This window comes from Ornithorhynchus anatinus, chromosome 16 (assembly GCF_004115215.2).
Source record: "Ornithorhynchus anatinus isolate Pmale09 chromosome 16, mOrnAna1.pri.v4, whole genome shotgun sequence".
Lineage (NCBI taxonomy): Eukaryota > Metazoa > Chordata > Mammalia > Monotremata > Ornithorhynchidae > Ornithorhynchus > Ornithorhynchus anatinus.
Genome location: NC_041743.1, coordinates 20215431 through 20231619, shown reverse-complemented (window position 1 = coordinate 20231619; position 16189 = coordinate 20215431). Strand labels below are relative to the sequence as shown.

General features: G+C 47.7%; 1 protein-coding gene across 1 annotated transcript in view; it reads right to left on the bottom strand.

The window, feature by feature from the left end:
- The window catches only part of GPR26 (G protein-coupled receptor 26), a 122796-nt gene that overhangs the window by 44408 nt on the left and 62199 nt on the right, over positions 1-16189 (bottom strand). The window contains 2 exon segments of the mRNA XM_029081014.1: positions 5865-6556; positions 8364-8463. Coding sequence (XP_028936847.1) covers positions 5865-6556; positions 8364-8463 — 792 coding nt within the window.

The window sequence follows — 16189 nt, the reverse complement described above, 5'->3', positions numbered from 1 at the left end:
CTCAACCCACAGATACAGTCAGCAAATGAGTGCTATCTTGACATCTCCAAAATCAATCCTTGCTTTGCATCCAAATTGCTACCATGATGTTCCAAGCATTCATCATATCCCATCTTGACTTCCACATCAGTCTCCTCACTGACCTGCCTGCATCCCGCTTCTCTCCTTTCCAATCAATATTTTATTCTGATGCATGGATCAGCAGAGAGAAGCAGCATGGCCTACTGGATAGACCATGAGCTTGGGTGTCAGAAGGACCTGGATTCTAATCCTGGCTCTGCCACTTGTCTGCTGTGTAACCTTGGGCAAGTCACCTCACTTCTCTAAGCCTCAATTACCTCATCTGTAAAATGGGGATTAAGATTGTGATCCCCATATGGGACAGAGACTGTATCCAACCTGATTTGCTTGTATCCACTCCAGGGCTTAGTACAATGCCTAGAACACAGTAAGCACTTAACAAATACCACAGTTATTATTATCTAAAATAATCATTCTGTACATATCTTCTGACTTTTTTATGGTATTTGTTAAAAACTTAGTATGTGCCATGCACTGTACTAAGTGCTGCGATAGATATAAGATAATCAGGATGTACACAGTCCATGTCCCACAAGGGGCTCACAGTCTCAATCCCCATTTTACACATAAAGTAACTGAGGCACAGAAAAATTGAATGACTTCCTCAAAGTCATACATAGCAGGCAAGTGCCTCACTTGAGAAGCAGCATGGATTAGGGGATAGAGAAAGGGCCTGGAAGACAAAAAGACTGGTGTTCTAATCCTTGCTCCACCACCTGTCTGCTGTGTGACCTTGGGCAAGTCACTTAGACCGTGAACCATAAATGGGACATAGATGGGACAAGGTAATCCAATCTGATTAGCTTGCATCTAACCCAGTGCTTAGAACAATGCCTGGTACACTGTAACCACTTCACAAGTATCATGAAAAGAAAAATGGCAGAGCTGGGATTAAAACCTACCTTCTCTGACTCCCAGATCCATGGTCTTTCCACTAGTCCACCTGATTCTCATTCCTCCACTGCTTCTCTTCAAACTCCTCCATTGGCTGTCCATCCACTTTTTTAATAGCATTTGTTAAGCACTTACTATGTGCCACGCACTGTAGTAAACTCTGGGATAGATAGAAGCTAATCAGTTTGAACGTGGTCCTATCCCATCTGGGGCTCTCAGTCTTAATCCCTTCACAGATAAGGAAACCAAGTCATAGAGAAGTGAAGTGACTTGCCCAAGGTCACATAGACAAGTGGCAGAGCTGGCATTAGAACCCAGGTCTTTCTGACTCCCAGGCCCATGATATATCCACTAGACAACACTTCTTTTTGTCTCTGAAGCCCTAAACTGAGCTATTATCTTTGACTCCTCACTTTCTTTCAACTCTCACATTCAGTCCATTGCTAAATCCTGTTGATTTCTTCTGCAAAATTTCTGTAAGTGACTAGCAGGGGTAGGGGACTGAAATAATAACACATTAACCACAAGGACTGGAGAAGGCATAGGAACTGGAAAATTTTTAGGATTGTTATTGAAGTTTGGTTTATTACCAATACTTATTCTCCTCACAGATACACCTTTATTTTATTATTTTAACTAATTTGATTTAATTACAATTTTGTGTATGTCATACATAACAAATTCTCATATTAAAATCATAAAATTTACTTAGATCTGAGAAGAGAATATGTACTGCATATATTTCCTGAAAATTTCTGGCTTTCCCTCCATAGTTTAAAATTTTCTGGCAATTTTGCACCTGTCGTTGCAAGGAGATTAAAATCAGATGCTTATTAGATGCCACAATTAGCTGAAAGTAAATTAATTCTGATGTGCTTAAATAACAATTTCCCCAAAAGGATGGATAAGTAAAATGAAGGGAGAATTCACCCATTGTAAACAGTCCAACAGAAAAAAAAAAATTTTAATGATTGTTTTTACTTAAAGTGGTTTTTTTTTTAATTCAGACATCCAAATGATTTTACCCACATGCCATTCCACTTTGCTGGGGACGGTAAGGACTGGTGCTTTGGTGCTTACCCACTGTCAATAAGTTAATCATATGAGCACTTCAATATTGGGTAGAATTAATTGGCATGTCCAATCAAGTTGAAGGACAGAGGAATAATAAATATTGGGAATAATCAGGTTTCAGTGATGTTGTAGCCACAGAAACAGCCTGAGGGGAAAGAAAGTTAAACCTCATCTCAGTGTTATCCACCTCTAGCCTTTTAACCCAGAGTTTAGGAATTTTAAAAGGTTCTATGGCCTTTTAAATTGCAGAAAATGTGGCTGTTTAATGCTAACTCAAATTCATAGCCTTTAACAAGTCCTATGATAAGAGCAAAGAGGCTAGAGATAAAGGTCAGAGTAATTCTATTAAAAGCTCCAACTCTGTGAGATTTAAATCTTAGCCATTTTGTTATAGACCTCACTGACAAAGGTTGGGGTTGATATGGATTTTTAAAATTGTGAGTGTAGGAAAGAGGGAAGAGGTGGTAAACAGAGGCTCTGAGACAGACTGCTTGGGACAGACCCACTGAGAGGCAAACATCTAGGATGGCAGGGACAAAATTGGCTACCTTGAACTCAGGGCCTGTTTGGCCCTCCAGGAAATCTACCAGTGGGATGATTACTGTCAGGGGTGTGCTAAGAGACCCTGGAGAGATAACAAACCAGGGGGATGCTAGAAGATGCTGGGAAAGGGACAGTTGAAAGAAATAGAGAAAGGTTTTGGAAAGATGCCCCTCCCTCTGCTCTTCCCCCTTCCCCTCCCCACAGCACTTGTGCATATTTGTATATATTATTTTTTACTCTATTTTATTAATAACATGTATATATCTAAGATTCTATTTATCTTGATGGTATTGACACCTGACAACTTGTTTTGTTTTGTTGTCTGTCTCCCCCATTTAGACTGTGAGCCCGTTGTTGGGCAGGGCTAGTCTCTATCTACTGCTGAATTGCACATTCCAAGCGCTTAGTACAGTGATCTGCACATAGTAAATGCTCAATAAATATGATTGAATGAATGAATGAATGAATGAATGACCATTAGGGAATGAAAAATGTCTGGAAATTCTACACATAAAGATGGGCCAACTTTTCATTTTGAGGGATGATCTTGGAGAGGGTATTGATGGAGTGAGGAAGAAAATGGGAGAAGGGAATATTCAAAAGAGGGAAATGAAAAGAGAAGAAAATAAAGGAGGAGGAAAAGAGAATCCCACCTCTGTCTTAACCATTTCCTGCCTCTAGCCTGGAATCTCTCCCTCTTCATATCCCACAGGTGATCACTCTCCCCACCTTCAAAGCCTTAGTAAAAGTACATTTCCTCCAAGAGGACTTCTCTGACTAAGCTCCTCATTTCCTCTTCACCCACTCCCTTCTGTGTCACCCTTGTACTCAGTTTTGCACCCTTTATTCACTCTTTCTCAGCCCTGCAGCAAGAAGCAGCATGGCCTAGGGGATAGACCATAGGCCTGGGAGTTAGGAGTTGGATTCTAATTCTGGTTCTGCCACTTGTCTGCGGCGTGACCTTGGGCAAGTCACTTAACTTCTCTGTGCCTCAATTCCCTCATCTGTAAAATGGGGATTAAGACTGTGAGCCCTATGTGAGACAAGGACTATGTCCAAACTGATTATCTTGTATCTATTCCAGCACTTAGAACGATGCCTGGCAGATAGTAAATGCTTAACAGATACCATTATTATCATTATTTTTATTTATGTCTGTATCCCCCTCTAGACTATAAACTCCTTTTGGGCAGGGAATGTTTCTGCCAACTCTGCCCATAGTAAACACTCCATAAATACAATTGATTGGTTGATTTACTGATAGAAGGAGAAATTGGGGAAGAGAGAGAAAGAACAGCAGTGTGGTCTGGGTGTCAGAAGACCTGGGTTCTAATTTAGCTCTGCCACTTATCTGCTGTGTGCCCTTGGGTAAGTCACTGAACTTGTATGGGCCTCAGGTCTCTCATCTGTAAAATAGGGATTAAGACTGTGAGCCCCATGTGGAACATGGACTATGCCCAACCTGATTAGCTTATATCTACCCCAATGCTTATTACAGTGCCTGGTATGTAGTAAGTGCTTAACCACTTAAAAAAAGAGAGAGAAAGAAAAAGAAAAGTGGAAAGGAGAGAAGATTCTGGAGACTGTGTATTTTACTTCTAGGGTACTCTCCCTAGCCCTCAGTGAATTAATCTACCCACATGGTTATGTTTTCACATTTTCAGAAGATGAAATGGAAAATGAGAAAGAGGAGGAGGAAAATTTGTGATATAAGGTTAGAACTTGAAATTGTAACTTTTGGAATCTATGAAGTTATTGTGTTATTCTATGGAAATATTGCTCATTTTTCTCCTCTGAGGCTATGGAGTAGAATAGCTCTGTTTGCCTTAGACTTCAATTAGTTCAGTGAATGGAAAAGAGTAATTTAGCTAGAGTTATCCCACTCATTTGAAAATCTCAAAGCATTACCAAAATATGAGCAATTGACTCTACTTGTAAAATCAGGCCCAGTAACTGCAATGGTGTAGAACTTAACCTTCTTTCTGTGGTGATAGTGTGCCACAATGAGTTGAAGCTCTATTCCCAGATATGACAAAGAATCCCAGTGGGACCGAAGACATTTATTTTGTGTATTGATTTCTCCTGTTGTAAAATGAGAAAGGAAATAGGCATTTAGTAAGATCCTAGTAATTAAATTCAAATACCTGAAGAATAAAGAAAATGAGATTCCATTTCCAAGTAAAGTTTTGTTGGTGGAATGTGGTAGATTCCTTTTTTCTATTTCTCATTTTTACAGGAGTGAACATTTTAAAAAAGTACAATATACTTCATCTTATAATACCCAGTTTTATAGCTCATAATTGAGGCAAAGGGTCCTGAGCATGTGCTACTTGTTAAAATAAGATCCTTTATGGGTAAAGAAAAGCTCAATAAGCAGCTTCAGGATTATTTGTAGGGGAGACTGGTGTATTTTAAAATTGCATTATGAAAATATACACACATAAATTCTAAATGGGGGTTCAGGTGGCAAACAGCAATGGCATCACTAATTACACGGGTAAGAAAGAAATCACTTGATTTCCACCTGTTCCCCAAGACGATGGCAGCATAAACATGAGTTCAGATGGTGTGGGTTAATAATGTTTATGTTTCCAACTTTACATATCAGCAGTCGCACACAGAGTGAGCTCAGGACACACTAAAATTCCTGATGTCTTTGTCAGTGGAGTGCATACCTTTACTTCTTCCTAGTTACATATGAAGTAATGTAGCTCTTCTGGTGAGGTATTTCCTAGCTCCCACCTCTCCGCTGTGCTTTCCCTTGCCCTTGGAGCTATTTAGTTCATGATGCTCACTGCTGCAAGACTGGAAAAATGATCACCCTGGCCCTCTTTAGGAACTGGACAGCAAAAGAGCTCTAGTCAGCTCCAGTTCCAGTGGCTCTTCCTTATCTCAAGGGGGACTAAAGGGTGAGGTTGGATCCAGAAATTCATTTGGGACCTTTCAATAGTTTGTTTCACTTGAGAGGAAATAGGCTGTAGGGTGGCCTCTTATTGGCTCTCTTCATCTCCCTTTCTACCTCCACCCAGGACCGCCCTGCTCGCCCCCCCCTTTCTCCCCCACCCCCCGCGCCATACCAGGAAAACGGTGCTCTACCGTGAACAGTTTCACGTAGTGTGGGGTCTAACCGTCTGTCTAGCAACGTGCAAAATGTGATTCTGCCTTTCCAGCGCCTTTGCCTCTCCTCAGGAAAGCAAAGAGTTTCCTCTTAAGGAGGTTGTAGGTCTTCTCCCCACTCCCCAGCCCTGGCACAGTCCCCTGCGACCCCTCACCTAGGGTGGATATCCACCAGCAGCACGAGGGTCTGCATGGTGATCACGTTGATGCACTTGCAATGGAAGCGGGCTGCCTTGGGCACCTTGAGGGAGGTGAAGCACAGGACAACCAGGTAGAGGAGGAAGCTGAAGGCAGGGACGAGCCCGGTGAAGACCCCGAAGGCGGCACGCTCCACTGCCCGCTTGATGCCCAGGGTGCAGGAGGCATAGAGCTGGTTGAAGCCCAGCCAGGAGCGGGCGGCGGCGGCTGCGGGGAAGCAGAATGAGTGCAGCCACGTGTAGCCCAGGATGGCCACTGCATCGCGGGGACGCATCTTGGCATGGTAGCGCAGTGGCAAGGCCACGGCGACCCAGCAGTCAAGGCTCAGGGCGGCCATGCTCAGCATGGAGTTAGTGGTTAGGAAGGTCTCCAGGAAGCCCACGGCGCGGCAAAGCTGGTCTCCGGCGGGCTGCTGCCGAGAGAGGACCCCGACCAGGGTCAGGGGCATGTTCACCACGGTCACCAGAGTGTTGCAGTAGGTCAGGTTAAGGATGAAGAGCCTCGGCACCTGCCGGCGGAGGTCGGCGCTGCGCACAAAGCAGATCAGCACCAGGACGTTTGACAGCAGAGACACGACGATGATGCCCACCGGCCAGGCCAGGCTCGCCGGCCAGGCTCGCCTCCCACGGGTCCATGGTGCCGCCCCTCCCTCACAGCGCGGGCAGGGCCGAGAAGGGGCCCGCCGGGACCCCGGACAGCCTGGGGCCAGGACCACTCATGTCCCCGCCCCTCCCTGCCCCTCCCTGCCCCCCTTTGCCCCTCCCTACCCCTCCTTGCCCCTCCCTTTCCCCTGCCTTTCTACCTCGCCCTCCCTAGGCCTCTCCTTCTGACTCCTGCCCTTCCTCCGCTGGCACCGTCCCTTCTCCTCCCCCCGACCCCTGTTGTGCCCCCCCCCGTGCTCCCCTTCCTCCTGCCAGGTAACCCTTCCCCTCGCCCCTCTCCTGCTGGCCCCAACCCTTCCCCCACCCCCCTGCTCCCTCCCCTCCTCCACTGGCCCCCACCCCTCTCCTTCCCCCATCTACCTTGCCGCCCCCTCCCTGTCTTCTCCCCCGGTGCCCCTCCCTGCCCAGCCCCCAAGCCTGGGGGGGTGGGTGGGGGGTCGGGGGTAGGGGAGCCCCCTCCTTAGGAGGGCTTCTCCATCCTGGCCCACTCCCAACGCCGGTTCGGGTACAGCGACAGGTATCTCTGGGGTCGACCTAGTGAGCCAGAGGAGGTAGAGGAGGGCAGCAGGTCGGGCCAAGCCTCGGGGCCGGGCTACCCGAGGACGCAACCACGGTGGAAAGGGCTCTAGCCAGCTCCGCAACGGAGCTTCGCAGAATTGCCAGCCCCCCCCTCGACGTCTCCCCCCCCCCCGAGCCAGTGCACTCAGCCTCACCCCATTCCTCCTTCTCCCTCCTCCCTCCTCATCTCCACCCCTCCTTCAATCTCCCCTCATCTTCTCCTCTTTTCTCCTCTCCATCTTTCCTGGCCTCTCTTCGCCTTCTCATCTTCCTGTGTCTCCCCTCTTCCCCATATCCCCTCCTCTCCTCCCCTTTTCTTACCTCTCGTCCCCATCTCCCCAAGTCTCGCCTCTCCTTCCTATCTTTTCTTCCCAACTTCCCTCCTCCCAACCTCTCTCCATCTGTCTCCACCTCTCCTCCCCTCCTCCTCCTCTCAGCCTATCCCCTCCACCTCCCCACTCCCCTCCCTTTCCCCTCTTCTCTCCCCATCTCTCCTCCGCCCACCCTCTCCCCTCCGTCTCCCCTCCTCCTAACCTCTCCCTGAGAAGCAGCGTGGCTCAATGGAAAGAGCAGGGGCTTGGGAGTCAGAGGTCATGAGTTCGAATACCGGCTCTGCTACTTGTCAGCTGTGTGACTGTGGGCAAGTCACTTAACTTTTCTGTGCCTCAGTTACCTCATCTGTAAAATGGGGATTAACTGTGAGCCTCACGTGGGACAACCTGATTACCCTGTATCTACCCCAGAGCTTAGAACAGTGCTCGGCACATAGTAAGCGCTTAACAAATACCAACATTATTATTATTATCTCCCTTCCTCCCTCTCCATCCCATCTCCCCTCTTCCCCACCTCTCTTCACCCCCCCCAACCTCCCCTCTCTTTCCTCTCCCGCTCCCTACCTGCTCTGGGAGTTAATCTCTCCCTCAGTGAATGGGTCCCCTGTCCTTCCTCTCTCCCTCAACCATCACTGGGTACCGAGGTAAAGTCCTGGCACCAGGCATTCCCCAGCTCTCCCTCCCAGCACTACAGCTGAAGGAATACCCCCAGGCGATGGGAAGGTTGGAGAGGGCAGGCTAGGCCCGAGCTCAGCTTGCAGTTGCTGCACACTCGCTGACAGGCTGACAGCAGCCGCTAAACCACCACCCCTCTCTGCCAGAAACGCCTTCTGAGACTGCGAGCCATTTCAAAGATTCCAGTCCGATTGCGGCGACCACTGCTGCTGCGGTGCTGAAATCCTACCTCCTTCTCGTCCTCGCAGAAATTTGAATTCGGACATGTAGAGTCGATATTCATATAGACTCGATATTCCTCAATCCCAAAGTGCCAGTCTGGATTAAACCTGCGACAACCCAAATCAAAAGATCAGTGGGGGTGAGACTTCACCTGAAAACGATCACATACATTTTACCATTTCTGTAATTTAAAACTATTGTGGATCCGAATTTCCTGGCTTGGGCGAGGGTACAATTGTTGAATTAATTTCTGGAGAAGACCGACAATTATTTTTCTAAAGCATAGCAGCCACAGGCCTTTGAGCGCTCTAACCCATCCTGGTCAGCAACACTTGGCCACACAGTTTCAGAACGGATTCTACCCATTGTTGGAAGCATCCAGAAGCTGTACATGCCCTGTACCCTGGAAAGACAGGGAATGAGTGCAGTTCGCTGCTGTAGGAAAGACCCGCATTGACTCTATTAAGGCTTTATTTATTTACCTCTAAACAGGAATAACAATATATACAAAAGGTGCACACTACCTTCAAGTGGTGTCAACCTGAAGAACAACAGGTGCCTCTAGGGTGAAAGAAAACTTATTGTTTTGCTCTTCCTGTCTTTTATTTTAAAGGGACTGAACTGAAGGATGGTTAAGTAACTCTAGCCATCTGCTTGTCAGAGCCAAAGAAATCATTGCCTAAACATTACCTACTTACTTTCTGAATAAATTAGACAATGAATATTCCGTTAACACAAGTATCACAGAGGCCAGTTTCTTGCTCCTGCACCATTTTTATCACTCTTAGTTAATATCTTTCAACACATTTATACTAATCCCAAAACATCTTTCCTTCCCTCCAGAAGTTTATCCTCTAAAAGGGGATTACTGTTTTATAGAGCCTTCTTTTCTTTTGATAAATTTAATAATGCTTATGAGGGCAGTTCTTGTAGTCGTAGCTGCTCAATATCCATATCCTCTGAAAGGTAAATCTCTCTTGGATTAGAGTGAGAAGCCCACAGAACCTGACCTTCCCTCACTGCCACCAACCAGCGGAGGAGCAGTGGTCTGTTGCTCTGACTGAGAGGGAATGAAGTGTAGCTGCTGTACCATTTTGCCCTCAACAATCAGAATAATTAATTTGTCCTTCTGCAAGACAATCTTGATGGCATTGTCCAGGTCTTCAGAGAAGCTCTCCTATTCATGGTCATGAATTCTCTTCTAAGTCCTGGGTTCTAATTCTGACTCTGCCACTTGTCTGCTATGTGACCTTGGACAAGTCACTTAGCTTCTCTGGGCCTCAGTTCTTTCATCTGTATAATGGGGATTAAGATCATGAATCCCTTGTGGGACATGGACTGTGTTCAACCTGATTAGCTTGTATCTACCCCAGTGCTTAGAACAATGCTTGACACATAGTAAGCGCTTAACAAATACCATCATTTATTGTTGTTATTATTATTATTGATTCAATGATATTTATTGAGTGCTTACTGTGTGCAAAGTGCTTTACTAAGTGCTTGGGAGTGTATAATACAACAATTAACAGATATATTCCCTGCCTACAATGAGTTTACAGTCTAGATGGGGAGACAGATGTTAATATAAATAAATAAATTACAAATATATACATAAGTGCTGTGGGGCTGGGAGGGGGGAGAATAAAAGGAAACAAGACAGTGTGATGTAGAAGGGAGTGGGAGAAGAGGAAAGGAGACCTTAGTCAGGGAAGGCCTTTTGGAGATTTGCCTTCAGTAAAACTTTGAAGGGGGCGGGGAGAGTAATTGTTTGTCGGATTTGAGAAGGGAAGGCATCACAGGCCAGAGGCATGACATGGGAGAGGGACTGGGGGTGAGATAGATGAAATGGAAGCAGAGTGAGAAGGTTGGCATTAGAGGAGCAGAGGGTGAGGGTTGGGTTGTAGGAGGAGAGTAGTGAGGAGGGGGCAAGGTGATTGAATGCTTTAAAGCCCGTGGTGAGGAGTTTTTGTTTGATACAGAAGTGGTTGGGCAACTATTGGCATTTTTTGAGGAGTGGGGAACATGTCCTGAAAGTTTCTGTAGAAAAATGACCCCGGGATAATGGAGAGGGCAACCCACTGTCAGCAGGACATGTACTTTGGGTTAATTTTCCAATAGTAATGATGGTTTGCCCAGAGCCACCCACACCCTTGCCCAGTGTCCTGGATGCCAGCAATAGCAGCAGTAAGATGGTATTTATTGCAGGTTTATTGTGGGCCAAGCACCCAGACAGATACATGGTTAGATGGGGCATTACCCTGTCCCACATGAGACTGAGTCTAAGTGAGAGGATGAACAGGTATTTTAGCCCTATTCTACAGATAAAGGAACTGAGGCACAAAGAAGTTATGTGACTGGCCTACAAGAGGTAGTGCCAGGCCTGGAACCTGGGTAAGCACTAAGCCATGCTGCCTCCCAATGGACTTCACTGATCACATCTGATTGTTTAATGCATTTCTCCTGAGGGAAGTTCAGAAAATGAAGATTTTGCTCAACATTCATTTGTATGTCAGCATTCATCAGGTTTGATAACAATAATATTTCAAAGCATATCTCCTGCAAGAGGCCTTCCCCAGCTAACCCTCATTTCATCTTCTCCCACTCCCTTCTGCAACTTGGATTTGCATCTTTTATTCACTCCTTCCTTAGTCCCATAGGACTTCTGTACATATCTGTAATTTATTTGTTTATATTAATGTCTGTATTACCCTTTTAGCCTGTAAACCCATTGGGGGTAAGAAACATGTCCTCCAACTCTGTTATACTGTACTCTCCCAAGTGCTTAGTACACTGTTCTGCCCACGGTAAGCATTTAATAAATATGGTTGATTGACTGATTGATTGATGTTGACAGCTTTGTCGTCTCTCTATTTTATCTTCTTAGGTTAATGAATGTTCAGGGTATCATTCTTGATAAAAGCTCAGGAGTTTGATATAAATGATTTCCTTACTCTTGCACTGTCCCTCAGGTAGAGAGCAGGTATCATTATATCCCTGGAGGGAGTAAATAACCCATGCAAGATCCTACAGTGTGCCAGAATAACAAAATATCAAACCAAATATAAAACCAAGGATCAGGCAGTCCTCAGACCTATGTCAAGATCAATCCTGAAAATTGCACCTTTGAGTCAAAATCTTGTAAGGGTAAAACCAATTTTCCCATAGCAACAGTGTTATAAATGGAGAATCGGCCCCTGAACTAAGGTTGCATACTCTACTTTTTCCAAAATTACCCCAAATTTAGTACTCCATCAATTGTGAGATATATAACTACCTTAATGTATTTACATGGCGTCAGAGAATTAGCAGACATGTATTTCATCACAAATAAAAAGGGACATGGAGGAGAGGGATAATCAAGTGGAAAAGAAAGGCAGCTTTGAAGAGTTAGGAGGGAGACGTGTTGGGAGCTATCGGGAAACTATTTGAGGGAAAGGAGAAACTGGTGACTCTATTTGGCCTGATTAACCTTTTTTATGGTATTTTGTTGTGTGCTTATTATGTGCCAGGCACAGTTCTAAGCTCTGGGGTAGATGCGAGCTAACCAGTTTGACACAGTCTGTGTCCCACATGGAACTCACAGTATTAATCCCCATTTTCCCAGCTGAATCTGCCACCTCATGGACTCGGGATCTCCACTCCCTTGGAGCTGCGCCTTGGACTGCCGGTCCCCTTACTCCCGGCTGAATCCACCGCCACATGGACTCGGGATCTCTGCCCCTGGGCTTATGGTCAGCTCTCCAAAATGGACTTCTGCACCCCCACTCAAGGACTCCGACACTGAGGATTTCCCCCTCCGCCCCGACACGCCACTGCAGGGCCCACAGCCACCAGATCCATGAGTAGCTCCCAGACCTCCCCACAACTTTCCCTGACCCTCGTAGCCCGTCCTGGTAGCAAACCCGATCTGCAGGACTCTGTTCTCCCCAGCACCACCCTTCCCCAGAGTCGTGGGACATTGCTCCCCTGATCCTCCCACCCCTGGGCCTTGGGACATTGTGCTCCCCTGCTGCCCACCTCCCCCAGCCATTAGGCATAACATCCCCAACTGCCCTCCACCCACTCTGCCTGGAAGCAGTCATCCTTTGGGAAGCCCTCACTCCCTCCTCTCCTGTGAGGTGATACATTTCCCCCGCCCCCACTTCCCCTTCCCCATCCCCGGCCAACAATGCCCTTGTTCTCACTGTGTTACCTTAGCTGCCACCTGCGCCCACAACCCACTTCGGACATCCTCAGGGCTCCCCCCACTGCCTCAGAGACATTTGGACCATGAGCCCCAGGACTCTCCTTGCCTCTAGCCTTTTGATTTTGATTTTGATCAGATCGACCCTTAGTCAAGTCAACACCCGATCCTGGTCATCACCTGCTATTAATAATATTTTATTGTATCATGTTACTATATTACCACTTTCGCATGTTATTGTTAATCGTTCTCAGTGCTGGCACCTACCTCTCTGACCTCACCATGTCCTTCCACCTCCCCTCCTCCCATCTGCCCCTCCCAATTCTCTCCTTCCCTTTCCCCTCTCTTGCCCAGCTCTTTCCTGCTCTCTCCTCTGCCTCCTCCCTTCCTCCCCTCCCCCACCCTAGAACTCCACTTTACCAGTGCCTCCCCTCTTCCCCCACCCCCATGCTCCTCCCCACCAAACCGCCTCCTCCCCTCTCCCTCCTTCCCTCTTCCCACCCCAGTCCCAGTCCCCCATCCCAGTCCTCCAATCCCACCGCCACCCCTCATCCCCCACTGCTCATCCAGGGCCCTGCCATCTCATTTCCATCCAAACCCCCCCCCCTTCCACCACTGCACCCACAACTACTTTAAAGTGTGGCCTCTGGAATCCCTCCTCCATTACAGGTAAACTACCTTTCATCCTTGACCTTTTCCTTTCCTGCTCTCTCCTCCTCCTCACCCTTACGGAGACCTGGCTCACTCCTGAAGACACGTTCTCCTCCGCTGCACTCTCCAGGGTAGGCCTCTCTTTCTCCCACTCTCCCAACTCACCAGAAAGGGATGAGGCATTGGCTTCCTTCCCTCACCCCGATGCCACTTCCGCACTATCTCTCCTCCCCCTTCCCTCTCCTTCCCTTCCTTTGATGGCCATATCATCCGCTTCTACCACTCCCTCCAGATTCTTGTAACCGTTATCTACCACCCTCCTGGTCCCAGCTCCCACTTCTTCAACCACCTTGACCCCTTTCTCACCTTCCTTCTCTCCTTCTCTCTTCCTACTCTGATTCTCGGAGACTTTAACATCCACATGGATGTACCCAGTGACTCCTCTGCCACCCACCTGTTATTGCTTCTCAACTCTGCCAACCTCCTGCTCCACCACATTTCGCCTACTCACCAACTTGGTCACACCCTCGATCTCATCATCTCCTACCGCTGCACTATCTCCTCCCTCACCAACTCTGAAATCCCTCTCTCGGACCACAACCTTCTCACCTGCCTCCTCTCTCACACTCTCTCCCCCTGAAAATCTGTATTACTCCCCCCACAGAGACCTCCGCTCTCTTGATCCTATCCATCTCTCCAAAAACATCTCTCCCCACCTTGCCTCCCTATCCTTTCTTCCCACTCTGATGATCAGGTTACCTCGCTCAACTCCACCCTCTCTACTCATCTCAACTCACTCATCCCCCTTTCCCTCCGCCGTTCTCGCTCCACTAACCCACAGCCTGGGGTCTCTGCCTCTGCCCGCCTTCTTCGCTCTTATGCTTGAGCTGCTGAGTGCTGCTGGCGAAGGTCCAAGCACCAAGCCAACCTTTTCCATTTCAACTTTATCCTTTCCTGCCTTAACTCTGCCCTCTCCTCTGCCAGGCAAAACTACTTTTCTTCCCTCATTGACATCCATGCCTGTCACCCTCGCCAATTGTTCCGGGCCTTTAATTCTCTCCTCAGGCTCCCTGTTCCTCCGCCTCCCCCATCCCTCACCCCCAACGATCTGGCCATCTACTTCATCACAAAAACTAACACAATCAGGTCTGAGGTCCCCAAAATCACCCATCCCCCTTCTGCCTCCCCCAACCTCCCAACCCTCTCTCCTACTTTCCCATCCTTCCCTGCAGTATCCTCACAGGAGGTCTCCTCCCTCCTCACAAGTGCCACCCCCTCCACCTGTGCTTCAGACCCCATTCCCACTCACCTAATAAAAACCAACACCCCTTCCCTCCTCCCCTCCTTAACGTCTATCTTTAACCACTCATTCTCCAATGGCTTCTTCCCCTCTGCCTTCAAACATGCCCATGTCTCCCTCATCCTAAAAAAACCCTCTCTCAACCCCACTTCCCCTTCCAGTTATCGCCCTATCTCCCTCCTACCCTTCCTTTCCAAGCTCCCAGATCGAGTCGTCTACACTTGCTGCCTAGAATTCCTTAACTCCAACTCTCTCCTGGACCCCCTCCGATCTGGCTTCCGTCCCCTCCACTCTACTGAGACTGGACTATAAAAGCTCAACCATGACCTCCTTTTTGCCAAATCCAATGGCTCCTACTCTATCCTAATCCTCCTCGACCTCTCAGCTGCCTTTGACACTGTAGACCATCCCCTTCTCCTCCATACCTTATCTCACCTTGGTTTCATGGACTCCATTCTCTCCTGGTTCTCCTCTTATCTTTCTGGTCATTCATTCTCAGTCTCTTTCACAGGCTCCTCCTCCCCCTCCCACCCTCTAACTGTAGGGGTTCCTCAAAGGTCAGTTCTTGGCCCTCTTCTGTTCTCCATCTACACTCACTCCCTTGGTGAACTCATTCGCTTCCACGGCTTCAACTATCATCTCTGTGCAGATGACACACAAATCTACTTCTCCACCCCTGTTCTCTCCCCTTCCCAACAGGCTCATATCTCCTCCTGCCTCCAGGACATCTCCATCTGGTTGTCTGTCTGCCACCTAAAACTCATCATGTCCAAAACTGAGCTCCTTATCTTCCCTCCTAAGGCCTGTCCTCTTCCTGACTTCCTTATCACTGTGGATGGCATGACCATCCTTCCCGTCTCTCTAGCCCGTAACCTTGGTGTCATCCTCGACTCGGCTCTCTCATTCACCCCACACATCCAATCCGTCTCCAAAGCCTGCTGGTCTCACCTTAATAATATCGCCAAGATCCGCCCTTTTCTCTCCATCCAAACAGCTATCTTACTGGTACAGGCTCTCATAATATCCTGGCTGGATTATTGTGTCAGCCTTCTCTCTGATCTCCCTTCCTCCTGTCTCTCCTCACTCCAGTCTATTCTTCATTCCACTGCCCGGCTTGTCTTCCTGCAGAAACGCTCTGGGCATTTCACTCCCTTTCTTAAAAACCTCCAGTGGTTGCCTATCAACCTCCGCATGAAACAAAAACTTCTCACTCTAGGCTTCAAGGCTCTTCTTACCTCTCCTCACTTCTCTCTTTCTACTGCTCACCCTGCACTCTCTGCTCCTCTGCTGCTCAACTCCTCAATATGCCCAGTTCTCGCCTATCTCACCATCGACTCCTGGCCCAAGTCCTCCTGCTGTCCTGGAATGCCCTCTCTCCTCACCTCCACCAAACTAACTCTCTTCCCCTCTTCAAAGCTCTACTGAGAGCTCACCTCCTCCAAGAGGTCTTCCCAGACTGAGCTTCTCTTTTTCCCTCTGATTCCTCTGCTACCTCTCTGTCCCTCCCTTTACCTCCCCTCAGCTAAGCCCCCTTTCCCCCCTTTCTCTCTGCTCCTCCCCCTCTCCTTTCCACTCCCCTCAGCACTGTGCTCATTTGCTCATTTGTATATATTTTTATTACCCTATTTATTTTGTTAATGAGCTGTACATCCCCTTGATTCTATTTATTGCTATTGTTTTTGTCTGTCTCCCCCGATTA